This window comes from Oryctolagus cuniculus, chromosome 2 (genome assembly GCF_051225735.1).
Source record: "Oryctolagus cuniculus isolate XC-2025 breed Fujian yellow rabbit chromosome 2, ASM5122573v1, whole genome shotgun sequence".
NCBI classification, from domain to species: domain Eukaryota; kingdom Metazoa; phylum Chordata; class Mammalia; order Lagomorpha; family Leporidae; genus Oryctolagus; species Oryctolagus cuniculus.
In genome coordinates this window covers 183,390,806-183,415,259 of record NC_142868.1, presented here as the reverse complement: position 1 = coordinate 183,415,259, position 24,454 = coordinate 183,390,806, and the positions used below count along the sequence as shown (strand labels likewise).

The 24,454-nt window shown below is 48.2% G+C and overlaps 2 protein-coding genes across 6 annotated transcripts in view; one reads left to right on the top strand and one right to left on the bottom strand.

The window, feature by feature from the left end:
• Positions 1–3,339: 3,339 nt before the first annotated feature.
• Positions 3,340–14,998, bottom strand: PFN4 (profilin family member 4). 2 transcript variants are annotated; one of them, XM_008254800.5, is made up of 5 exons: positions 14,860–14,998; positions 14,209–14,348; positions 13,676–13,813; positions 12,209–12,314; positions 3,340–5,909 (listed from the first exon to the last, which is right to left on the bottom strand). In XM_008254800.5, exons 2-5 carry the CDS (start codon positions 14,323–14,325, stop codon positions 5,881–5,883), a joined length of 390 nt encoding a protein of 129 aa, XP_008253022.1. In that variant the 5' UTR covers positions 14,326–14,348; positions 14,860–14,998; the 3' UTR covers positions 3,340–5,880. The 2 variants fall into 2 exon arrangements, with proteins under 2 accessions (XP_008253022.1, XP_002710109.1); XM_002710063.6 differs by having other exon boundaries at positions 14,746–14,877.
• Positions 14,817–24,454, top strand: part of LOC100343197 (protein FAM228B) — a 25,516-nt gene continuing 15,878 nt past the window's right edge. The window contains exons 1-5 of one of the 4 annotated variants that reach the window (XM_089326765.1): positions 14,817–15,032; positions 15,500–15,632; positions 17,990–18,058; positions 19,768–19,959; positions 21,969–22,049. In XM_089326765.1, the coding sequence (XP_089182891.1) occupies positions 15,534–15,632; positions 17,990–18,058; positions 19,768–19,959; positions 21,969–22,049 (441 nt within the window). In that variant the 5' untranslated portion in view covers positions 14,817–15,032; positions 15,500–15,533. Of the gene's footprint in view, positions 15,633–17,989; positions 18,059–19,767; positions 19,960–21,968; positions 22,050–24,454 lie in introns of all 4 variants that reach the window. The other 3 variants (XM_051843186.3, XM_008254798.5, XM_089326767.1) reach the window with 3 other exon arrangements.

Below are 24,454 nucleotides of genomic sequence, written 5' to 3'. Positions count from 1 at the left end.
TGGAGGGCCTCAAGTGGTCCGAGGAGTTACATGCAGGTGGTGTTCGTGTTCTGCCCCAGACCTGGAACTTCACTGCCTGGATCTGGAATAAACAAAAGCCCCCTGGATAATACTGGCCATCAAGGTTTTATCTATTGGAGATGCAAATAACTTCTTGAGTGACTAGAACTTTGTCAGGCCAGTTATACCATTCTCTCAATTCAGCGAATTCCTTTTGATAAGTAGTTAATCCTAAAGGACAGACAAGAACCTCTTGGGCTAAGGGAGACAGATGAGAGGCTGGGTCCTGGGGGTATCTTGTCTCTATATTAGGGATTTTCTTAAAAGAGTTCAGTCTCAGCCTCACCACCTGACCTCTAGGGAGGGGAGAGTGGAGACTGAGTTCCGTCATGCAGTTACAGGTTGGATCAGTTACACCTGCATAATGAAGCCAATAGAACCACCCAGGAATGCCCAGGTTTGGAGAGCTTCAGTTCGGTGGACTCATCAAGGAGCTGGGAGGGGGTGCAGAGGGTCTGCAGAGGGTGTGGAAGCTCCGCTCCCTCTCCTCAACCCCGCCCTCCATGCCCTCCCCTGTGCATTTCTCCCATTTGGCTGTCCCTGAATTGTATCCTTTATAATAAAACTGTAATCACAGCTATGAATATATCACTTTCTTGAAGTCTGGTAGTCTTTCTAGCAAACTATCAAACCTACCTGTTGGGGCTGGTGGTGTTAGGTAGGAAGTTAGATATGAGCTTATGTGTGTGTGACAGGCCTAAAGAGAAGACGTCTATGTCCAGCATATGCTGCATCTCAAAGTCATCCCGATAATGCTTCAGGGGCAGCCCGGTATTCGCATCCTGCCCTGCCCCCTTCTACCTGATAACCTGCCAGGTGGAGGTCCCCACCCCTTCTGCCTGACAAATCTTCCACAATCTCCCAGATGCAGCCCAGTATCTGCATTTCAAACACCCTGCTCCGGATCCCCATTCTCTAGGGGGTCCTGCTCACCCCTCCTCTGAACCCAGGATGGCGCCAGCTAGGCTTCCTCCTGTCTAATACCTTCAAGGGAAAACTCAGATAGGAGCTTCTTAATATTTATAGCCATAAAATCCTTTGTTTCAGGAGGAGATGTGTGAAGACAAAGACCCATCTCCTTAAACACCCCCACTCCACCCCACTCCTACCCTCACCCCCACCCCGGGCCTCAACCAGATGGTGTGCTCAGCCCTCTGCCACTCTGCTGAGCCGCCCGCCTGGCCTGCCCAGGTTTAATCTCTCTACTCAACCATGTAACCTCACTCCCCACCCCCACCCCCCCCAATCCGAACGACTGGGCACTCTCAGGTCCTGTCTGGAGAGGTGCCCACCCATCCTTACGGATGTCCCTTCCCTAATGAACCTTGCTATTTTACCTCCCACTGCTCTCTGTCTCACGCCTGAATTCTTTCTTGCGCGAAGACAAGAACCCTGCATTTCTCTGGTAACAGTGGGTTAAGCCACCATTTGGTGACATGAGTGGCCTATACTGCAGTGCCAATTTGAGTCCTGGTGCTCAGCTTCAGATCTAGGTTCCTGCTGATGTGCTTGGGAAGGTAGAAGGAGATGACCCAAGTACTTGGACTCCTGCCACTCATGTTGGAGAGCAGGATGAAGTTCCTGGCTCCTGGCTTTGGCCTGGCCCAGACCTGGCTGTTGTAGCCATTTGAAGAGTGAGCCAGCAGATGGAAGGTCTCTCTATCTCTCTCTGTTGCTCTGCCTTTCAAACAAATAAACCTTAAAAAAATAAACCTGTTATGGGAACCTTTGCTTTCAAAATTGACAGCCAAATCAGAAGTGCAGTAGTCTGAGGACCTGGGACTTGTAATTGACATCTGAAGTAGGACCAGGCTTATGGAAACTGGGCTGCTTAACCTGTGATGTCAGGGAGTTAGTGTCAAAACGGAATTGTAGGGGAAGGGAGTTTAGCCTATTGGTTAAGGCGCCCAGGTCCCATACTGGAGTATGTGGGTTTGAGTCCCAGATCCACTCCTAATGCAGACCCTGGAGGCAGCAGGAATGGTTCAAGTAATTGGGTCCCTACCTCCCAGACCAAGTGGGAGACCTGGACTGAGTTCTAGGCTTTGGTCCCAGGTCTGTTATTGTGGGCATCTGGGCAGTGAAACAGTCGAGGGGAACTTCTCTCTGTTTCTCAAAAAGAGAAAATTTTTAAAACTTGAATTGCAGGACACTTGGCTGGTGTCAGGGCACTACTGATGGAAACACTACATTGCTGAAATTGTCTCAAAGTTCCGCCCACTTGCAATGGGCATCTGACCATCTACTCCAGTGACTCCTTATCCGAGCTTCCCAGCTAACCGACTTCCATCGCCAGTGGTTCCACATGCCTCCATGCACTCATCCTTCTGTGCAAATGGTCAGGTCCTGCAGGCTTCAGGGATCTGCAAGCCTCCACTCCAGGCCAGCCACTTCTGACACAGAGTGAATGTAGCTGGATGTAGTGATAGCTCTCAGTTCAGTGTAGTTTTGGGCCTCGGCATGCCTAACCTCTTTTGGAGCTCAGGCCAGAAGTCCTGAAGTGCTTCCTGGCTCGTCTTGCCCACCTCATAAATATTTATATGTTGTACATCTCGATACTGCTCAGGTGTGACTGTCCAATGTCACCATGCCTTAACGCTCTCTGAAATTCAGTGATCTGCCTCTCCAGTCTGACTCAGCTAGTTCAACTGACTATACAGCATTTCCTCTCATTCCTACCCACTGGGGTGCTCAGAAAGACTGCCACAGACCCAACCCACGAGATAGGACGCTGCTAAATTCATGTTGAATCACATTCAATCCCTTCGACCCTCCAAACCAAGCTGCCAGTTATAAATCATGGTGTAAAAGTTCTTCCCTGTAAGAAACAAAACACAAACTCCAAAGAGCTCTGAAGTTGCTCCGACTCTCATCCTGAAATTCCACTTCCAGACTTAAGAAAACAGTCAGAGGGGCTGGCACTGTGGTGCAGTGAACTGTCACGCGCAATGCTGCCAGCTCCTCCAGCTGCTCTACTTTCAATCCAGCTCCCTGCTAATGTGCTTGGGAAAACAGGCTTCGGCCCGGCTCAGCCCTGGCTGTTGCAGCCACTTGGGGAGTGAACCAGCACATGGAAGATCTGTCACTTTGCCTTTCAAATAAATAAACAAATAGTAAAAAAAACAGACATAAAGAATTGTGTAAAAGTTATAAAACACAGTATTATTTAAGAAGTGAAAAAACAGAAATAACCTAAATAACAAAGAATGGTACTGTATTTAAACTACATGATATTTAATGATTTTCCAAAGCAATTTCAATGATATTCAAGGTCTTGTAACATTATGCTGAATGAACATAGTGGATGTCAACTATATGCACTGCGGATCTAAATGGGGGCAAAAGTTATATGCTCTGTGCCTCAAGAAAAGCTGGGATAACTGAATCACCAGCAGTTCCCATTTACTGTGAAACTGAAGCCAAGCCCCTGTGTGGAGGCTACGGTGCAGATACCTTCTACTACAGGCACCAGTCTTCCACAGACTCCGTCTCCCTCTCTGTCTCCCTCTCTTTACTTGAAGTTTCTTTGCAAGTTAACCTCTTACTAAAATGAGCTCACTAATCTGAGGGAGTGGTGCATTAGGTCAGCTGGCCCCACGGGCTCCCCGATCACAGGCCTCCTAAGGTCATTTACCTCCTCTGTGGACAGCATTTTGACATTTTGTCTTCTCTTGAAGGTTTTTTCCAAGAACCCTAGGCCCTGAGCAAAAAGCAACAACCACCTAACTAAAGCTCAGTTTGCCACTTTAAAAATTTCCCAAAGAACATGAAGTCACACTCTTTTGTGGCCAGAGGAGGGCCGCAGGCCCTGCAGACCGACTAGAGACCTGTACCCGGGCTGAACACCCACCTCAGTCTCAGCTTCAATTACACGATCCCCTCCAAGAGCCCAGAAATGAAGTGAAAGCTGCCTAGCTCCTTGCTTGGTGTTTGGCAAATAAATGCCTGCCTTCTTCCTGCACCCCTGCATCAGAACCCTGGATGAGCAGGTGCAGGTTTGGGGCGCTCTATCACAGAACTATGGGGCTTATTTTCCTAAGGTTTTAAGATCAGTGTTTATTATTTTTGTAACCAGAATCCAGTAGTTGCTGCTATACCACAGTACCGCTGGATGACCTTTGGGTGACCCCGAGGAAAGCAGCCCTATCTTGCCCTCGTCCGCTGTTTCCCTGTTCGCTCCTCCACACATACTGCTTTCCAGCCAGATGGACCGTCTCACCATTCTTGCCGCACAACTGGTCATGACTGTGCCTTCACACGTGTGTTCCTTCAAGCTTACTCTCTCATACTCACTCATTCTCCTACATCCACTTCACAGGGCATCCTAAGGCTCCTGAAGGCACAGCCCTAGGCTCCCGGCTCTGCGTTCAGCAGTTGCTACGGATCTGTAAAAGCCTGTATCATGGGTCGTGTGACTCAGTGACGAGCTTGCCTCCCCTACTAGATTGTGACCCTCTCTGGGGTCCTGTAGGCTACTCCTTACCTTCGTTACTCAATGGCTTCCAGATAAGCAAATGTTTACCTTTATTTTTATCCCTCATTCATACAGTATCAAGCAACTTAACAGATAGAATGGACTAGTGGTGAATTTGACCACAAAGGAAGCTGTCTGTGGCCCTTGGCACCCAAGCTCAGAAGAGGAATGATGCTCCATCCCAGTAGCCATGAGGATACTTTATCTCCAGTCATGCTCTTTCGCACCGACATTTCGTCTGGAAAGGTCATATGGGACAGGGATATTTTTACAAATCTTAGAGACCCATTATATTCCCCTGGCCTGTGTACCGTGGAGGGACCTGGAGAGCAGCACACTCTACCAAGTGCTCTTCATCCCTCTGATACAGAACCGTGTTAATCCAACCTGGCTGCCCAGAGCTGAGCTTGAATTCCCTGGGCCCTTCCGATCAGTGGTCTACGGTGTTCCCTCCCCAGGGACACGTGCAGGGTGTGACAACCAGGCTGGCCTGAGGCTGCTGTTGGGGGAAAGACGCATCATGCCCAGCAACACTCAGGGTACAATCTCTAGTTTTCAAAATAAACTCTGTAACTTGCCACTCTTGTCCTGATCATCGCCTAGGAGGTGACCCACGGAGGAATACTTTCTGGGAAAGGTGGAGTTCAGGGGTCATGCTGCCTTACCAAGTAGTGCAGACTAGCATACAGAGAGAGACGTGGGGTTTGTTTTCTAAAAGGCCTTTCCAATGCTCACTTATACAGGAAGCCTACAAACGGAGTGTGGGATGGCCATCAAACACCTGTCTAGTGGCCCACTGCTGGTGGCCTTTGCATTGGTTCTCCTACCCCTCCAGGGGTGATACGGACTCACAGGGGTGAAGTGGACCAGATGGCTGTCACACATGTAGCGTAGAGGAATACTGAGCTTGGGGACCCCACCCCTCTTACAGCAAGCAGTTAGCAAATGTGCTGTCAGGAAGGGGGACATGACTTCTTTCTAAGGTTGCTTCCTGCGACATAACCCCGACATAACCCCGATATGGCCTGGATAAAGCATGGTTAGGAACTTGCATTCCTGGCATATCCAGGAAGATAAGAGCCTCTGGAGGGGAGCCTCCAGGACATGCCCTTTAAAACCATCAGCACTTTCAGGTTCCACGCCAATGACTAACACTTAAAAGAACAAGTTGATCAAGTACTTCCAATGAAAGAAGATGGCCTCTTGAATTATCCCCTTAATGGATTATTATTCTTTAGTGTCTTCGGCTTAGTGTTTTTCAACCACAAATGCGGCATAATTTCTTCTTTATGATCTATAGTTTGCTTCTAAAATAAGAAAGTTGTCTTTCAAAGTCCTCTCATGAATTAATTTCCTTTTTTCCTTAGATATTCTCCTGAAAGGAAACACAGCATGGTTATTATTATTTTTTAAAAAGATTTATTTGTTTGGAAGACAGAGTTACAGAGAGAGTAGAGACAGAGAGAGGGAGAAACAGATCTTCCATTTGCTGGTTCACTCCCCAAATGGCTGCAACAGCTGGAGCTGAGCTTATCTGAAGCCGGAAGCCAGGAGATTCTTACCCCCACCCCCCCCAGTCTCCCACATGGGCGCAGGCCCAAGGACATGGGCCTCCATCACAGGCACATTAGCAGGGACCTGGATCAGAAGTGGAGCAGCTGGGACTCGAACCGGCACCCATATGGGACGCTGGTGATGCAGGGTTTTAACTCACTGCACCATAGCACCAGCCCTGCTTATTATTTCTGAGCAGTAAATTATCCATCCATTCACTTATGATTCTCCAAACATCGCTGGGTGGCTACCACGTGCTAGGCATGGTGTTGGGTACAGGATTTACAAGGATGGCTGGATATTTAAAATATAGCCCCTGCCCTCATGTAGCTCACTGATAGGAAAGACAGACACCAACATCAATTATACTTCTCAGGACTAAATGCCACAATAGGGGGTGTTTGTGCTGTCCTGGGGTAGGAACTGGTTCTCCATGCAAAGAAAAGAAGAAGGATACATATGGTTGGGCGAAGGGCACAGGGTGGGACAAGGCTCAGGAAAACAAAACAACATGCTACCCTCATCTCCTATGTGCATTCTATGACCCAGATTTAAAACACTCTGGCAATTCATCTTTTAACAAGCTATTAGTAATAAAAACACCTCACTTGTCAAAAATTCTACTGTTTCTTAATTTGACTGCTGGATATTACTTGACTTGCTTTCCTCATCATGACAGATGGAAACGCCAGGAGAACAGAGAGATATTAAGTAACCAAAGAAGACAACTCCTGAAAAGCGAACTGCAAGAGAAATTCTTCAGAATGACTCACATTTTCCCATCGCTGTTACAGATCTGTCAGTAAAGTCTCAGATGACGTTTTCATGAGAATAAACAAAATAGCCAAACCATGAAAACTGTCTCTATTCAAATCTATGTCTATCAAAACACAGGGGCCAGGTCTTCATCACATGGATTCAGGCACAGAGTAAGGTGACCCTTAAATGAAGGAACTAGGAAACTCGGCTGGCTTCTAAGGGAGTTAGGTCTATCTGCCAACCTTATAGACAGGTCATAAGAAATTTAAGGAAAAATTATGCTTCCCCAATAATTCAATAATAATGCCAAAAATAAGTCACAAAAAGTGCTTAAATTTATCTCTTTCAAAACTGAGGAACTGGAATTAAGACTGCTAATTTTTAAAAAAGATTTATTTATTTGAAAGAGTTACAGTGAGAGAGGGAGAGGGAGAGAGAGAGAGAGAGAGGTCTTCTATCTGTTGGTTCACTCTCCAGGTGGCTGTAATTGGGGGCTGTGCCAGGCTGAAGCCAGGAACCAGAAGCTCCATCCAGGTCTTCCACATGGGTGCAGGGGCCCAAGCATTTGGACCATCTTCCACTGCTTTTTCCAGGCACATAAGCAGGGAACTGGATGGGAAGTGGAGCAGCTAGGACTCAAACAGAACCCATAAGGGATGGCAATGTCACAGTGGCGGCTTTACACGCTATGCCACATTGCTGGCCTGAGGATGTCAATGTTTTACAAATTTATGTGATTCACTAACAAAAATATATTTTTAAGATTTTATTTGAAAGGCAGAGTTAGAGAAAGAGAAGGAGAGATCTTCTATCCTCTAGTTCATTCCCCAAATGGCTGCAATGGCCACAGCTGGGCATAGCCAAAGTCAGGAGCCAGGAGCTTCTTTCAGGACTCCCATGTGAGGGCTGGGGCCCAAGCTCTTGAGTCATTTTCTGCTGGTTTCCTAGGCACATTAGCAGGGAGCTGGATCAGAAGTAGAGTAGCCAGGACTCAAACCAGTGCCCATATGGATGCTGGCATTGCAGACAGTGGCTTAAGCTGCTGCATCACCATGCCAGCCCCTAATATATTTGTCTTAAAAACAAATCTGGGTGTGCATTTGGCCTGGTGGTTAAGATTCTGCTTGGAACATCATACCCCACATTGTAGAGTCTGGGTTCAGGTCCTGGTTGTGCTCCTGATTCCAGCTTCCTGCTGATGGAGACCCTGGGAGGCAACAAGTGATGGCTCAAGTGGTTGGGCCTGTGCCACCAATGTCAGACACCTGGATTGAGTTCCCAGCTCCGAGCTTCGATCTGGCCTAGTCCAAGCCATCGTAGGCATTAAGGGAGTGAACTAGCAGACAGAAGCTGTCTCCCTGTGTCTGTCTCTAGACCTTTCCAAAACAAACATGATTAATTTGTGTCAGACAAAGGGCATAACATCCTTTACCTAATTTCTGTTGAAAAGTTTTCTTTTGGCCGGCGCTGTGGCTCACTTGGCTAATCCTCTGCCTGTGGCACCGGCACCCCGGGTTCTAGTCCCGGTTGGGGCGCCAGGTACTAGTCCTGGTTGCTCCTCTTCCAGTCCAGCTCTCTGCTGTGGCCCGGGAAGGCAGTGGAGGATGGCCCAAGTCCTTGAGTCCCTGTACCCGCATGGGAGACTGGGAGGAAGCACCTGGTTCCTGGCTTCAGATCGGTGCAGGGCCAGCCATGGCAGTGATTAGCAGAGTGAACCAACAGAAGGAAGACCTTTCTGTCTCTCTCTCACTGTCTATAACTCTCTCTCTCTCTCACTAACTCTGCCTGGCAATAAAAAAAAAAAAAAAAAAAAGAAAGAAAGAAAAAAGAAAAGTTTTCTTCTAATACGGGGCTAGCGCTGTGTTATAGTAGGCTAAGCTTCTGCCTGGCATCCTATATGGGTGCAAGTTCATGTCCTGGCTGCTCCTCTTCCAATCCAGCTCTCTGCTATGGTATGGGAAAGCAGTAAAGATGGCCCAAGTGTTTGGGCTCATGTAGCCATGTGGGAGACCTGGAAGCTGCTGGCTCCTAGCTTTAGACTGACTCAGCTCCAGCTCTTGTGGCCGTTTGGGGAGTGAACCAGTAGATGGAAGACCTTTCTCTCTGTTTCTCCCTCTCGGTCTTTAAGTCTACCTCTCAAATAAAAAACCAAAATCTTTAACGTAAAAAAAGAGATTTTAATCAATAGCCATGTTCCAACAATCTTTCATAATAAAAAATTGCTAGTCATAATTCTTTATTTCCCAAATTTCCTATAATGATCCTCTATAATTTTTAAAATATTTATTTATTATTTATTTGAAAGGTAGAGCACAAGAGGAGAGGAAGACAGAGAGAGAGAGAGAGAGAGAGATATCAATTGTCAATCTGATGGTTCACTCTTTGGCCACAACAGCCAGGTTTGGGCCAAGCCAAAGCCAGGAGCCAGGAATTCTATCCTCGTGTCCCACATGGGTGGCAGCAGTCCAAGTACTCAGGCCATCTTCAGCGGCCTCCCCAGGCATATTGGCAGGGAGCTGGATCAGAAGTAGATAAGCTGGGCCGGCGCCACGGCTCACTAGGCTAATCCTCCGCCTAGCAGCGCCCCCACACCGGGTTCTAGTCCCGGTCGGGGTGCCGAATTCTGTCCCGGTTGCCCCTCTTCCAGGCCAGCCCTCTGCTGTGGCCAGGGAGTGCAGTGGAGGATGGCCCAGGTGCTTGGGCCCTGCACCCCATGGGAGACCAGGAAAAGCACCTGGCTCCTGGCTCCTGCCATCGGATCAGTGCGGTGCGCCGGCCGCAGTGCGCCGGCCGCGGCGGCCATTGGAGGGTGAACCAACGGCAAAGGAAGACCTTTCTCTCTGTCTCTCTCTCTCACTGTCCACTCTGCCTGTCAAAAAAAAAAAAAAAAAAAAAAAAGGAAGTAGATAAGCTGGGACTCCAACTGGCACTCCAATATGGGAAGCTTGTGTTAGAAGCAGGGGTTTAGGCCACTATGTCACACTGCTGGCCTCCATGTATCATTTTTAGTAGAGAAAAAATGTAATTAAAAGGAAAAGAAGTGAAGGAAGCAGAAGAAATGAAACTGTCGGCTCCTGGCGGCGGGGGGGGGGTATCAGCCTTGCCTTTCCCCATGGGCATCCAACCACTTTCCGGAGAGCTTGCTCATTTGCAGAGCAGTGGGTTCTTATTGGATGATGTCAGCTGTGTCCTTCCAACCAATACCATGCCTTGGAGACTTCTGTGGCCTAAAACAGGAGTGTCAGCCTTCACATTGCAGAGGTCAGACAACTGCCTCGGTTTCTCTGGGGAACTAGCTGTGGGTCCTAGCTGGAAGGACAGAGCACAGCTTCTTGACAGCCTAACTGCCTGTCTTCCTCACTTCACTTTCTGGATATCTAAAAATGAGATTTATTTATTTAGTTAGTTATATGGAAGGCAGAAAGATACACAGAGAGGAAAAGAGGAACAAAGAAAAAGAAAAATTTGCTGGTTCACTCCCCAAATGGGCACAACAGCCAGAACTGGATCAGGCTGAAGCCAGCAGTTAGGAACTCCACTCGGGTCTCCACATGGGTAGTAAGGGCCCACGTACTTGGGCCATCATCTGCTGTATTCCCAGCCCTACTAGCAGGGAGCCGATAACTCGAACCAGCACTCTGGTATGTGATGCAGGAGTTGTAAGCTGTGGCCTCACCCACTGTGCTACAACTCCAGCCCATCTCTGGATTCTAATCAGATAACCAGCCTAGATCTGTACATCTCTGTTCTGCCTTCTGCTCCCACTGTCCCAACTGAGACTGCACCTCCCTACAATCCTGACGCCAGCTCAGAAAGGGTCCCTTGTGGTTGTACCTGCTTGTCCCTCTGGGATTAGAGTTCACCTGTGCTCTGTGGGGTCTCCTAACTGGTGTGTTACCCAGGCTCAGTCCTGGTTTTGCTCCCCAAATACTTCACTGTCTGTTGTGTAGCAGGATTTACAACAAACTATTTATTACAACTGGGAAAATCTCAATATGTTGAGGTACAGTGATGGAGACAGGAGAATGATTAAGACACAATTCTTGCTCTCCAGGCATTCACAATCTAGATAAAGAAAGAACTCTCAGGGGATAATAACAGAGTTATGCATAAAATACATAGCTCAGAGGAGAGAAGCCCAAGACTTGACTTGGGTCATTGATGATTAGGAATCTTCCAGCTAGCTGGGAGGAGGAAAGGACAGAAAGCAGAATGGTTCAGGCAGATAAGAACACGTGGAGAGGCATGGCAGGCAGAGGCTATGGCTTAACCAGCTTTGATTCCCTACTTACCTAGGAAAGCACGAGGCACACAGAAGTGCACCACTGAGCATTTGTTCAATGAATTAATGCGTTGCTTTCCTTACTAGAGGCATCTACTGCCTCAAAAGAGTGTTTGAGCATCTCCAACATTTTTTTCCAAAAAAAATTAATTCAGGTTAAAAAAATCTAAACACAATCTTATCACTTACGAAGCTTAGCCCTCACAGATATGATTTCCCAGTTGGTTCTCTATTAGATTTTTGTTTAGAAATAGACAGACATGGAAAGGGAATGCATCACATCCCAGCGAGGGGACTTCCTGGCTGACAGCAGCTGCCGTTTCTGTAAGAGGCCCCTTGACCTAGGGTGGGCATCCTGCAGCTACGCCCATGCTGTCACCCTGCTCCCACCCTGCCCTGGCCACCCTGCACTGTTTGACCCAAGACTGCCCAAGTTTTTTTTTTTAATGGCCGGCGCTGTGGCTCAATAGGCTAATCCTCTGCCTGTGGCGCCGGGTTCTAGTCCTGGTTGGAGCACCAGATTCTGTCTCGGTTGCCCCTCTTCCAGGCCAGCTCTCTGCTGTGGCCCAGGAAGGCAGTGGAGGATGGCCCAAGTGCTTGGGCCCTGCACCCCATGGGAGACCAGGAGAAGCACCTGGCTTCTGCCTTCGGATCAGTGTGGTGCGCCGGCCGCAGTGGCCATTGGAGGGTGAACCAACGGTAAAGGAAGACCTTTCTCTCTGTCTTTCTCTCTCTCACTGTCCACTCTGTCAAAAATTAAAAAAAAAAAAAAAAAGACTGCCCAAGTTTGGGTCCTAAGAGAAATTGAGTGATGGGAGGGAAGGCTCTATCATGGCACCAGCCAGGAAAGAAAGTATTTGTGATGGAACAGAACAAAGCTGACATGCTTAGAGGCAAGAAGCAAGACACCAGTCCTGGTGCTGGCTGTTCCACTCTGGACTCTGCTTTCTCTGTGGCTCAGCTGCATCCTGTCCTTCTGGGGTCATGTAAGTAACCCTGATAGCCTCCCTAAGCGTTGCTCCTTTCTCCCCTGGTGGGTGGGCTGGCTCTCAATCACAGGCCCTGGGAGACAAACTCACCCAGCTTCTCTGTGGCTTCCACACACACACTAGGGTACATGCTCTCGGTGTAAGTCGCCACCAGAAGATACAGATGAGTCTTTACAACAATCACGCCGGTGTTCCCCTGATAAAGAACAAAATAGAATTCCTTGCTCTTGGTCCCAATTACAGGACCAGTTTTCACCACGTCCCGACTTCCATACCTATTCAAATATCTGTTTTTGGATTCTCTATTCTTTTCCATTACTTTCATTGTCCTCTTCAAAAAGTTTCAGACTATTATTATAACAGCATGTGCATTTTGAAAAAAAAAATCCCAATTTATGGTAAACTAAACCTATCTCTTCCTCATATGTAAAATGCAGCTATTTAATTTGTACCATGAAGTGTGCCTAACTCATACTATGGGCATCCAATGAATGTGAATTTCATCCCCTTAATTCCTTCTAGGAAGCAGAAAGCCCAGACAAGCTTTAAGCACAGGATTGAGATACGCATTTTTTTTTTTTAATGGAGGAGGCTGAAGAAAATGAAGATGGATGGTAGCAGAAAGAGATAGTTCAGGCAAGGTTCAGGTGATAGACTGTGGAATGAGCATTAAAACCACTCTCCAAGAGTACTTACAGGAGGCTGTGGTCTCAGACACCGCCCTGAGGCAGTCATGAGCTTCCACTGTGGTTTTTTTTTTTTTTTTTTTTTTTTTTAAGATTTACTTTATTGGCCAGCGCCGCGGCTCACTAGGCTAATCCTCCACCTAGCGGCGCCGGCACACCGGGTTCTAGTCCCGGTCGGGGCGCCGGATTCTGTCCCGGTTGCTCCTCTTCCAGGCCAGCCCTCTGCTGTGGCCAGGGAGTGCAGTGGAGGATGGCCCAGGTGCTTGGGCCCTGCACCCCATGGGAGACCAGGAAAAGCACCTGGCTCCTGGCTCCTGCCATCGGATCAGTGCGGTGCGCCGGCCGCAGTGCGCCGGCCGCGGCGGCCATTGGAGGGTGAACCGACGGCAAAGGAAGACCTTTCTCTCTGTCTCTCTCTCTCACTGTCCACTCTGCCTGTCAAAAAAAAAAAAAAAAAAAAAAGATTTATTTATTTGAAAGTCAGAGTTACACAGAGAGAGGAGAGGCAGAGAGAGAGGTCTTCCATCCGTTGGTTCACTCCCCAATTGGCTGCAAAGGCCGGAGCTGTGCCAATCCAAAGCCAGGAGCCAGCAGCCTCCTCCGGGTCTCCCACATGGGTGCAGAGGCCCAAGGACTTGGGCCATCTTCTACTGCTTTCCCAGGCCATAGCAGAGAGCTGGATCGGAAGAGGAGCAGCCAGGACTAGAACCAGCGCCCATATGGGATGCCAGCACTTCAGGCCAGGGCTTTAACCCACTGTGCCACAGCGCCGGCCCCAAGCTTATAGGGGATCTGGAGGGAAAAAGAGCACTGGCGACAAATTCCTTTCCTAAGGTTTTTGGCCAGCTGTCTTCAAATCTTGAATACTCACATTCTTAGCGTAAAGAGAATTTTCATCTGCCCGGACACATTTGTAGTCCTTTTCCTTGAAATACAGCCCTTCTCTTCGGGCCTGCAAGGGGTTTTTGGCGAATCCATTCACAAGAGTTCGGACATCACTTGGCATTACCTGTAGAAGTTCAGTGGTTAGACCAGGAGCCAGCAGGAAGCCAAATCTGGCCCACTGCCTGGTCTGTATGGCCTGCAAGCTGAGAACAGCTTTCACACGTTGTAGTGGTGTACAGATCAAAAGAACAACAGCTTGTGACACATGAAAATGACACGGAATTAAAATTTCAGGTCTACAAGGTAACATTTGATTGGAACCCTGACACACCCCTTCTTTCATTGTCCACCGCTGCTTTTCCATTATAGACATCTGCAGAGTTGAGTGGTTCTGATACAGGCTACGTGGCCCAGAAACCTAAAATATCTACCAGGGTTTTTAAAGTTTGTTTAAAAGGCTTATTCCCGAGGTTTTTTGTTTATTTTGTTTTGCCTTTTTTTTTTTTTTTTTTCTCCTACATTGAATCCCGGCGATGCCACACACAGGGTCCGCTCCTGGATCTTGATGAGCGCGGCACAGTCCACGTGCTTGGTCCCCAGGAGGGTGTCTAACAGCAGCGTCTGCAGGTGGCTCATGCCCCCTCGGCTCCCACGGGCGACTGTGGGGAAAGACAAGACAGGTGAATACGGAAGACCCCGAGACACTTCAGAGTCGCACGCGCACTCAGGAAAGACGAAGAGCGAACGGGAGGGCAGGCACCCAGTGGTGTCCACCAGGGCTCCAGGAGGAAGTGGACATCGTGGGGCATTCGCACAGAGCTGGTTATCAGGTTGAGTTTGCAACGCTCACAGCTTCTTAATTTCAGCGCTGTGTCAATGGCTTGCGAGAGGCTCAGCTGGGATTGTACAAACCAACCCGCAAGCCCACAGCCACCCAGGCTGGAGAGGCACTAAGTGAGGAGTGCCGCGCACGAGCCGTGGACCGCCCTCAGCTCCCACGGTGGCCATGGCGCCGCTCGCCCAGCCGCCTAGACACCTTCCAGGCACTTGGCCCACCTCCACAATGTCTCCCGACGCCGCTTCCCTTCGGGGGGCTTCGTTCACGCGGGTTTGGGGACACGGGAGGCGGGGGTGGGGGCTGATGTGGCTGAAGCGTCGCATATCACGGACCCGGGCCCTGGGGGAGCTCACGCCGCCTGGCTGAGGCGCTGGGCGCTCTAGGAACGGGCTGCCGCCGACCTGCCCGTCAACGGCCGCGGCGGCACTGGCTGGGACCGCTGCCCGTCACCGAGAAGCCGGGACCGCAGCCCCTTTCGTGAACCTCGAGGGGAAACCGCGAGCAGGTGCGCCGCGGGGCCCCGCGCGCGCGCGGACTCGTTGTCGTCCTCCGCGGCGGAGGCGGCGCGCGGAGCCGGCGTCCGGGAGACGCAGGACGCGAACCTGGTCGCGTTCCGAAGCCACGGGCTCGAGTTGGGTCGCGGGCTGGGTTCCCCCGTGGTGCCGGAGAGCCGAGGGCTTGGCGGGCCGCGGGAGGGGAGCTGGGGAGCCTTGGCGTGGCCGCAGGCGTCCTGGGGGCTGGTGCGAGCAGGGGCCTGGGCGCAGGGCCTTGGGGCTCAGCAGAGGAGCCAAGCCTTAAGGACCGCGTCTTTCTCAGGCCTTGGGCCGGTCAAAGCTCGAAGACAGGTTCGCTCGGCCCGAAAGCCCCCTCGCTGCCTTCCCTGAGCAGCTCGGGCTGTGCTTCCGTAGCCAGAAAGTGGCAAGCAGCCGCCGAAGATTGTGAATTTTCGCTACTGAATAGGCAATTTTCTAGTTTTTCTAGGGGCTTCGTTGTTGGTGTGACCACAATGGAAAATGTATACAGTGATGATCTGATTCCTAGCACACTTCCCAAGATCAAGAGCTCCAAAGAATGGCTGGAGCCGCAGACGCTTTCCTTTATGGAGGTATAAGAGGGTGGCGTTTGTGAGGCTCTTGTATACTTGGCTGCAAAGTGACTTGATTTTTCTATTTCATTTCATCTCTGCTAACTTTTACTTTGCTCATTTTCTGGTTTCTTAAAGTGGATTCGTAGGCCATTGGTGAATGTCCTTTTTCTAATTTAACAACACTAAAGTTTATTTTGAAGTACTGCTTGTAATTTGTTTTCTAAGCTTTATTAAGGTAATGATTGATATACAGTAAACTGCATATATGTACAGTTTGATAATCATGCTTATTTACTTGAAAATCAGAGACACAGACAAGAATTTCCATCTGCTGATTCACTCCCTAGATCCCCTTAACAGCCAGGGCCAGCTGAGGGCTGACACTGGGAGCCTGGAACCCGATCCAGGTCTCCCACAGGGGTGGCAGGTGGGGCAGGGACCAGCTGCTTGAGCTGTCACCTGCTGCCTCCCCGGTGCACATAAGCAGGAAGCTGGAATCTGAAAACATGCTGGGGCTCAAAGCCAGACACCCGGTATGGAATGTGGGCTTACCAAGCTGGCGCCACACACCCTCCCATGATTTGAAGGTTTTGATGCATTTATACCCCATGAAACCATCACAATCAAGACAATGAACACACTGAATACCCCAGAACCCTCCCCCCCACAACCCAGTGCTTTGCTGTCACTATAGTTTAGTTTGCATTTAAACATTTTATACAAATGGAATCTTACAGTCTGTATTTTGTCTGGCTTCTTTAACTCAGCATAATTAGTTTGCAATTTATCCCTGTCACTGAATGTATCCATACTTTGGTTAAGCTGCTACTTGCAATGCCAGCAACCCATATTGGAATGCTGGTTTGAGACCTGGCTATTCTTTTTCTGATCCAGCTTACTGCTAATGTACGTGGGAGAGAGAGTAAGAGAATGGCCCAGGTTGTGTGGGTCCTTGCCACCCGTATAGGAAACCCAGATGGAGTTCCTGGTTCCTAGCTTCCGGATGGCCCAGACTTGGCTATTGCTGCCATCTTGAGAATGAATCAGCAGATGGAAGTTTTTTTTTTTTTTTTCTCTCTCTCTCTGATTTTCAAATTAATAAAAACAAAATCAGAGCTGCCCCTGTGGCATAGTGGGTAAAGCTGCCACCTGCAGTGCCAACATCTCATATGGGCACCAGCTTGAGTCCCAGCTGTTCCCCTATCCAGCTCCCTCCTGATACACCTGAGAAAGCAGTGGAAGATGCCCCAAGAGCCTGGGCCCCTGCACTCATGTGTGAGACCCAGAAGAAGCTTCTGGCTCCTGGCTTCAGACTGGCCCAGTTCCAGCCATTGTGGCCATTTTGGGAGTGATGAAAGACCTCTCTCTCCGTCTCTCCCTCTCTCTGTCTGTAAATATGCCTTTCAAATAAATAACTAAAACAAAAATAGGATCACGGCCAGGGGAGCCAATGTATGGTCTGTTGATTCAGATGCCAGATTGCCACATCGGAGTATGTGCATTTGATTTCCAGCTCCTGACTCCAGCTTCTTGCCAGTGCAGACCCTGGGAGGCAGTGGTGAGGGCTCAAGTAATTGAGCTGCCGTGGCATAGTAGGTTAAGCTGCCACCTGCAATGCCAGCATCCCATTATGGGTGCCAGTTCGTGTCCCAGTTGCTCCCCTTCCAATCCAGCTCTCTGAGAGTGACCTGGGAAGGCAGTGGAAGATGGCCCAAATGTTTGGGCCCCTGCACCCACGTGGGAGACCCTGAAGAAGCTCCTGGCTCCTGGCTTCAGATTGGCCCTGGTCCCGCCATTGCAGCCATAAGGGGAGTGAACCAGCGGATGGAAGACCTCTCTCTCTCTCTCTCTCTTTCCCTCTCCTTCTCTGTAACTCTGCCTCTCAAATAAATAAATCTTTTTTTTTTTTTTTTTTTTGACAGGCAGAGTGGACAGTGAGAGAGAGATAGAGAGAGAGAAAGGTCTTCCTCTTTTGCCGTTGGTTCACCCTCCAATGGCCGCCGCGACCGCTGCGGCCGGCGCACTGCACTGATCCGATGGCAGGAGCCAGGTACTTATCCTGGTCTCCTATGGAGTGCAGGGCCCAAGGACTTGGGCCATCCTCCACTGCACTCCCGGGCCACAGCAGAGAGCTGGCCTGGAAGAGGGGCAACCGGGACAGAATCCGGCGCCCCGACCAGGACTAGAATCCGGTGTGCCGGCGCCTCAAGGCGGAGGATTAGCCTACTGAGCCGTGGCGCCAGCCAAATAAATAAATCTTTTAAAAAATTGGTTTTATAGGGAACTTTTCAGAGATATGTCTTTTACATAAAGTACAGTAAGTCCAGATAGTACTAATAATTTAAAGTTTTCAAAGCTTAATTCTGTCCTTTTAGTCCTTAGCTAAAGAAGACACAGATGCAGCCATTCAGTCGATACTATACAGAGAAAACTATATGATTAAGGTAAGAATTGGTTATCAGAATGCAGCTCAGTGAAAATTGAATTTTTTCCCTTTTAGATGCACTGTACTCTGTATTTTAGAAATACTAAAAATATAAAATTAAAATTAAAAGCACTCATTAGCACCTTGGATTCCCGTTCAGGCTCTGAGGTAGGGACTCCCTGTCTTCCCGCACTTCAGGAGATACCTACACCACATGCAGCGGGAGCACATTCGCCTACTCACTTGCTCCTTCGTCTCTGTGGGATTCTGCAGACATCAGGAATGAGCTGGTCCTTAAGAACTATTATGAGAATACACAAATTGTTACTTAGGTATCCACAGATAAGCACAAGGTTTAACTGCAGCAGAATGAACCTAATTAAACAAGAACATCCAGGTGAAGTATGCCGAAACTGGTCATCTGTTTTTAGGAATTTTCCTTAGAGTTCTTTAAACAGGAGTTATCACTGGTAGAGGCTGAATATTCTGTGGCCTGAGGTAGGGAGAGCCATGGCAAAGAGAGACGCAGTACTCTTAATGTCTTCCTGTTTTCATTCTGAATTTCAGTTGATCCCAGTAACCATGGGACTTCCTCGATACGTGACAGGTGGGTGAGGAGGAATTAGTTTATGACCTAATCAGGTGTCATCTTTGCAGGCAACTTACCGTTTGGAGCAGGCTGTGCCTCTTCACTCTTATTTCATAGAATGCTCTTGCTTGTTCTCTTGCACCCCTTCTCTTCCTGAATAACTCCCCATTTTTATGGCCCAGCCCAAATGTCTTTCTCCTTTAAAATTTTTTTCCCACTCTGATAAAATATATACAACATAAAATTAGCATTTTAACAATTTTTACATGTACCATTCAGTGACATTAATTATATTCACAGTGATATATGACCATCAGTTTATTTCTAAAACCTTTTCATTACCCCAAACTGAAACTTTGTGCCCAATAAGCAATAACTCGTTTCCCTCCCCTGAATCTCTGGTTTTGTCTTCATGACTCTGCCCCTCTAGCTAGTTCATCTATGTGGGATGTCACATTATTTGACCTTTTGTGTCTGACTTGTTTCACTTTGGCACATTGTTTTCAAGGTTTGTCCATGGTGTAGCAGGGGTCAGAGCGCCATTCCTTTTTTGGCTGAATGCTATTCCATTGTATGTGTCGACCAGGTTTTATTTATCCATCTATTGGTGGAACCTGGGTTGTTTCCACCTTTTGGCTCTTATGGACACTGCAGCAGTGAACAAATACCTATTTGAATCCCTATTTTAATTTTTTGGTATGCATCCAGGAGTGGAACTCCTGGGCCATATAGTAATTCTGTTTATGTTTTTGAGGTACAACCAAACTGGAAATCTTTTAGGACTCTAGAAAATGGTTTTTCTCTCCTTTGTGTCTTCAGTTACTGTATATATAAACTATGTCATACATACACAAGTAAGTGTATGTCTGTTTTAGTACACTGTCCCTACTCCCTCTATTTTATAGATTTGCTTTTCAGTCTGTCTCCGAGGAGAGCAGACATGTCGTCTCAATTACTTATGTATCGCTCATTTCCAACATAGTATGCATCAAACAGGACAAGCCAAATAAATGACTGAATTAATGAATGCCCTTGTGGGTTATTCTTAGGAATAAACTTACAAAGTTTGAGCACTAGAACATTTTAGAACAGTGAAGCTTCAGGATAATGTATTTGTCTTTTCTATCCCTGTTTTCTAGGAACTAGACAAGTATTTACAGCATTATGACTTCTTAAAGGCAAGAAAGAAAGAGATGTTACATAAAAGATGGGTCGACAACGTGGCAGATCCTCTCCAGAAGAAAATCTTAGAAAAAATTGGTTCACATAAGAAGATTAAAAAAAGGAGACAAGAGGAACTCGATAGTTTCCTAAAATATGTAAATAAGAAGGTACTAAGAGATCATCTGATACTTTTTTTAGTTGGTTTAAAAACTATATTTAGCAGGACAAATATCTGATGTATTTTTTAAAAAATATTTATTTATCTATTGGGAAGGCAGAGTCACAGAGAGGGAGATCTTCCATCTGCTGGTTCACTCTCCAAGTGGTCTCAACAACTGGGGCTGGGCCAGGTCAAAGCCAAGAGCCAGGAACTTCTGAGTCTCCCATGTGGGTGCGGGGACCCAAGGACTTGGGCCATGCTCCACTGCTTTCCCAGGAACATGAGCAGGGAGTTGGATTGGAAGTGGAGCAGCTGGGACTCAAACCAGTGCCCATATGGGATGCTGGTGCTGCAGGCTCTGGTTTAACCTGCTGCCCCACAACACTGGCCTGATATAGTTGTTGAGATACTGCTTGTGCTGCCTGAATCTGGGTCCCAGCTCTGCTTCCCATTTCCAGCTTCCAGCTAATGCACTCCGGTAGTTGAGTCCCTTCCACCTATGTGGGAGACCTAGATGGAGTTTCTAACTCCTGGCTTCAGACTATCTAAACCCTAGCAATTGCAGGCATTTGAGGGAATGAACCAGCAGATGAGATATCTGTCTCTGCCTTTCAGAAGTTAAAAACAACAGTTGGGGCCGGCCTTGTAGCAGGTCAGCATCCCTTATGGGTGCTGGTTTGAGTCCTGGCTGTTCCACTTCTGATTCAGCTCCCTGCTATTGTGCCTGGAAAAGCAGCAGAAGATGGCCCAACATCTTGGGCCCCGCCACCCACATGGGAGACCTGGGTAAAGCTTCTGGCTTCAGACTGGCCCAGCCCTGGTCACTGTGGCCATCTGGGGAGTGAACCAGATGGACGATCTCTCTCTTCCTCTCTGTCTGTAACTCTGCCATTCAAATAAATACATAAATAATATTAACAAAAACAAAAACAAAAAATAAAAACTATGGTTACTCTTGTTTTACCCAAACAACTTGCTTCTTACCCCTGTATATATGTGTGCAATCTATACTGTTATAACATGAAGAACTCTTATTTATTTATTTATAAAGATCTATTTGTTTGAAAGGCACAGTGATCAGGGCACCGGATTCTGTCCCGGTTGCCCCTCTTCCAGGCCAGCTCTCTGCTGTGGCCAGGGAGTGCAGTGGAGGATGGCCCAAGTGCTTGGGCCCTGCACCCCATGGGAGACCAGGAGAAGCACCTGGCTCCTGCCATCGGATCAGCGCGGTGCGCTGGCCGTAGTGCGCCGGTCGCGGCGGCCATTGGAGGGTGAACCAACGGCAAAAGGAAGACCTTTCTCTCTCTCTCTCTTTCTCACTGTCCACTCGGCCTGTCAAAAAAAAAAAAAAATTAAAAAAAAAAAAAAAAAAAGAAAGGCACAGTGAGAGAGAGACAGAGAGATCAATCCTCCGTCCACTGGGTCACTGCTCAGGACTGTGCCAGGCTGAATCCAGGAGCCCCGAATTCTGTCCAGGTCTCATCATTTGCTACTTTCCCAAGTTCATTAGCAGGGAGCTGGATTGGAAGTGGAGGAGCCAGGACTCAGACTGGGCACTCTGTACTGGGATGTGGGCATACTAAGCAGCAGCTGTGTCACAATGAAGTATTACTAAATCCAGAGCACATGGGGAGAATGGAGGAGTAAAATTGGGTCTGGATTTAACTGTACTTCAGGACCATTTTCATTTTTTTTCCCCCATGTAACTATTAATTTATCCATTTATAAAATGTGGGCCTTTGGTTCAGGATATTTTTCTTTTGTTCTGGAGCTTTATTATTTGAAAAGTTCTTAAATTAAAAAAAATAAAATACTTGACTAGTAAGCATTCAAAAACACATTCTAATAATGTTTAGTGTTCCAACATTCCTATTAAAATCTTGCAAATTTTGTATAGATGTCATTCATGTGCTTTGAAGCCTAAGAATGGGACTGTGTGTTGATCCTTGGGTCCTATTAGGCTCAAATTAACTGCTCACCTCTATTCTCATATATACCTTTGTTTTCTTCCAACAGGGAAATGCCTTTATAGAACATTACGATCCAAAAGAGTATGATCCTTTTTATATGAGCAGAAAGGACCCCAGTTTTCTGAAGGTAGGGTGGATTTCTAATTTTAACTTTGGTATTATGTGTTTGGCTGTTGTGAACAGCCCTAATATTTGAGTAGTCTTTTAATGGGTCTCTAAAAATAAAATCTTACTTTAGGAATAGTTTCATATCTCCATATGAAATGTGTTCATAAAGAAACAAAAAAATCAAGGGCCAAAGTAAAATTTTTTAAACAGATTCATTCACTTATTTGAAAGAGTCACAGATGGAGAGAGTGAAACAGAGAGAGAGGTCTTCCATCTGCTGATTCACTCCTCAGATGAGTGCAACAGCATGGACTGGGCCAGGTCAAAGTCAGAGCATAGAGAACTCCATCCGGGTCTCCCATATGGGTGCAGGGGCCCAAGCACTTGGACCATTTTCTCTTGCTTTCCCAGGTGAAATTAGCAGGGAGCTGGATTGGAAGTGGAGCAGCTCAGACTTGAATCAATGTTCATATGAGATGCTAGTAGCACAGGCTGTGGCTTAGCCCACTGTGCCACAATGCCAGCCCGACTTTCTTTCTTTTCTTTTCTTTTTTTTTTTTTTTTTTTTTAAGATTTATTTACTTGAAAGTCAGAGTTACACAGAGAGAGAAGGAGAGGCAGAGGCAGAGAGAGAGAGAGAGAGAGAGAGAGGTATCTCCCATCTGTTGGTTCACTCCCCGGATGGCTACAACAGCCGGGGCTGCACTGATCTGAAGCCAGGAGCCAGGAGTTTCCTCCAGCTTTCCCACATGGGTGCAGGGGCCCAAGGATTTGGGCCATCCTCCACTGCTTTCCAAGGCCACAACAGAGAGCTGGATGGGAAGTGGAGCACCCCAGATTCAAATCGGCACTCACAAGGGATGCCGGCACTGCAGGTGGCGGCTTTACCTGTTAAGCCACAGCGCTGGCCCCCTGACTTTCAATTCTTAAAGTTTAATTTATCTTTATGTATTTGAAAGGTAGGGGAGGGAGGGAGAGAGATAGAAACCGTTCATCCTGTGGTTCACTCCCCAAATGCCTGCAATAACTAGAGCTGGGTTAGGCCAAAGTCAGGAGCTTGAAACTCCATCTTGGTCTCCTGTGTGGGTGACAGGAGCCCAAATACTGATCCATCAGTGCTGCCTTCTAGGGTATGCATTGGCAGGAAGCTGGATTGGAGGTGGAGGTGGGATTCCATCCCAGGCCCTCCAATATGGGATGTAGGTACCCTAAGCCATAGTTTTTTTTTTTTTTTTTTTTTTGACAGGCAGAGTAAGACAGTGAGAGAGAGAGAGAGAGAGAGAGAGAAAGAGAAAGAAGTCTTCCTTTTTCCATTGGTTCACCCCCTAAGTGGCCGCTACGGCTGGTGCGCTGCAGCTGGTGCGCTGCGCCTATCCGAAGCCAGGAGCCAGGTGCTTCCTCCTGGTCTCCCATGTGGGTGCAGGGCCCAAGGACCTGGGCCATCCTCCACTGCACTCCCGGGCCACAGCAGAGAGCTGGACTGGAAGAGGAGCAACTGGGACAGAATCTGGCGTCCTGATCGGGACTAGAACCTGGTGTGCCGGCGCCACAGGTGGAGGATTAGCCTGGTAGCCTTGGCGCCGGTCCCTAAGCCATGGTTTAACCACAATGCCTGCCCCGTAGACTTCCAATTCTTGGTGGGCAGATCTTTGGTTCCAGGTCAGATTTGCACTATGGCTGTTATTCCCTGTGGTCACATAATGCCATGGCTCAGGTGCTCTCCCCTCTGTGGACCCAGCACTATTCCACATCTCCTCACTCAGGCCCTGGCCTAGAGTCTGCAGAGACTCCACAAGATAGCGTATCAGGTGTTCCAGGCCGGATTCCAAAAGCAGAGTTATAGAGAGGCACATACACACACACACAGATTGTGTCTTCCGTCCTCTGGTTCACTCTCCAGATGGCTGTAATGGCAGGAGCCAGGAGCTTCTTCCATTGTGGGGGGCCCAAGGGCTTGGTCCATTTTCTACTGCTTTCCCAGGCCATAGCAGAGAGCTGGATTGGAAGTGGAGCAGCCTGGACGCAAACCGGCACCCATATGGGATGCCAGCACTGCAAGTGGTGGCTTTACCCGCTACACCACAGTGCTGGCCCCTGCCCTGTGCTCTTTATGGGCCTGACACCTGCTCAAAACTTTTCCTGTAAACCACTGCTGAGTTTGCAATCCTTGACCTTATTCCAACTTCAGGGCTATCCAGTGAAGATGCTCAGTGCACTGTCACTTTGTACCTTTCAGTCCCCAGAACAGGAAAGGATCAGTCTGCCCCTTCTTTCAACACTGGCTGGAGAGGGCTCACAGCACCTGGCTTCAGCCCAACCCAAATGAACTGGGAGTGAGGTGGAGCGGACTGTAGGAAGACAGAGGCTCAATTCCTTTCCTTCAGATGAATCTTCAGCCTCTCTCTGCGCCTGTTTAATGCAGCT

What these genes read in the sequence shown, in the direction of transcription:
- PFN4 (XM_008254800.5), bottom strand. Translation starts at nt 14,325, where the DNA reads ATGAGCCACCTGCAGACGCTGCTGTTAGACACCCTCCTGGGGACCAAG. An exon ending in ATTCTCTTTACGCTAAGAAT is followed by an intron (nt 12,315 to 13,675) that starts GTGAGTATTCAA and finishes GTTCTTTATCAG; the next exon opens with GGGAACACCGGCGTGATTGT. An exon ending in GGAAGCCACAGAGAAGCTGG is followed by an intron (nt 5,910 to 12,208) that starts GTGAGTTTGTCT and finishes GTTTCCTTTCAG; the next exon opens with GAGAATATCTAAGGAAAAAA.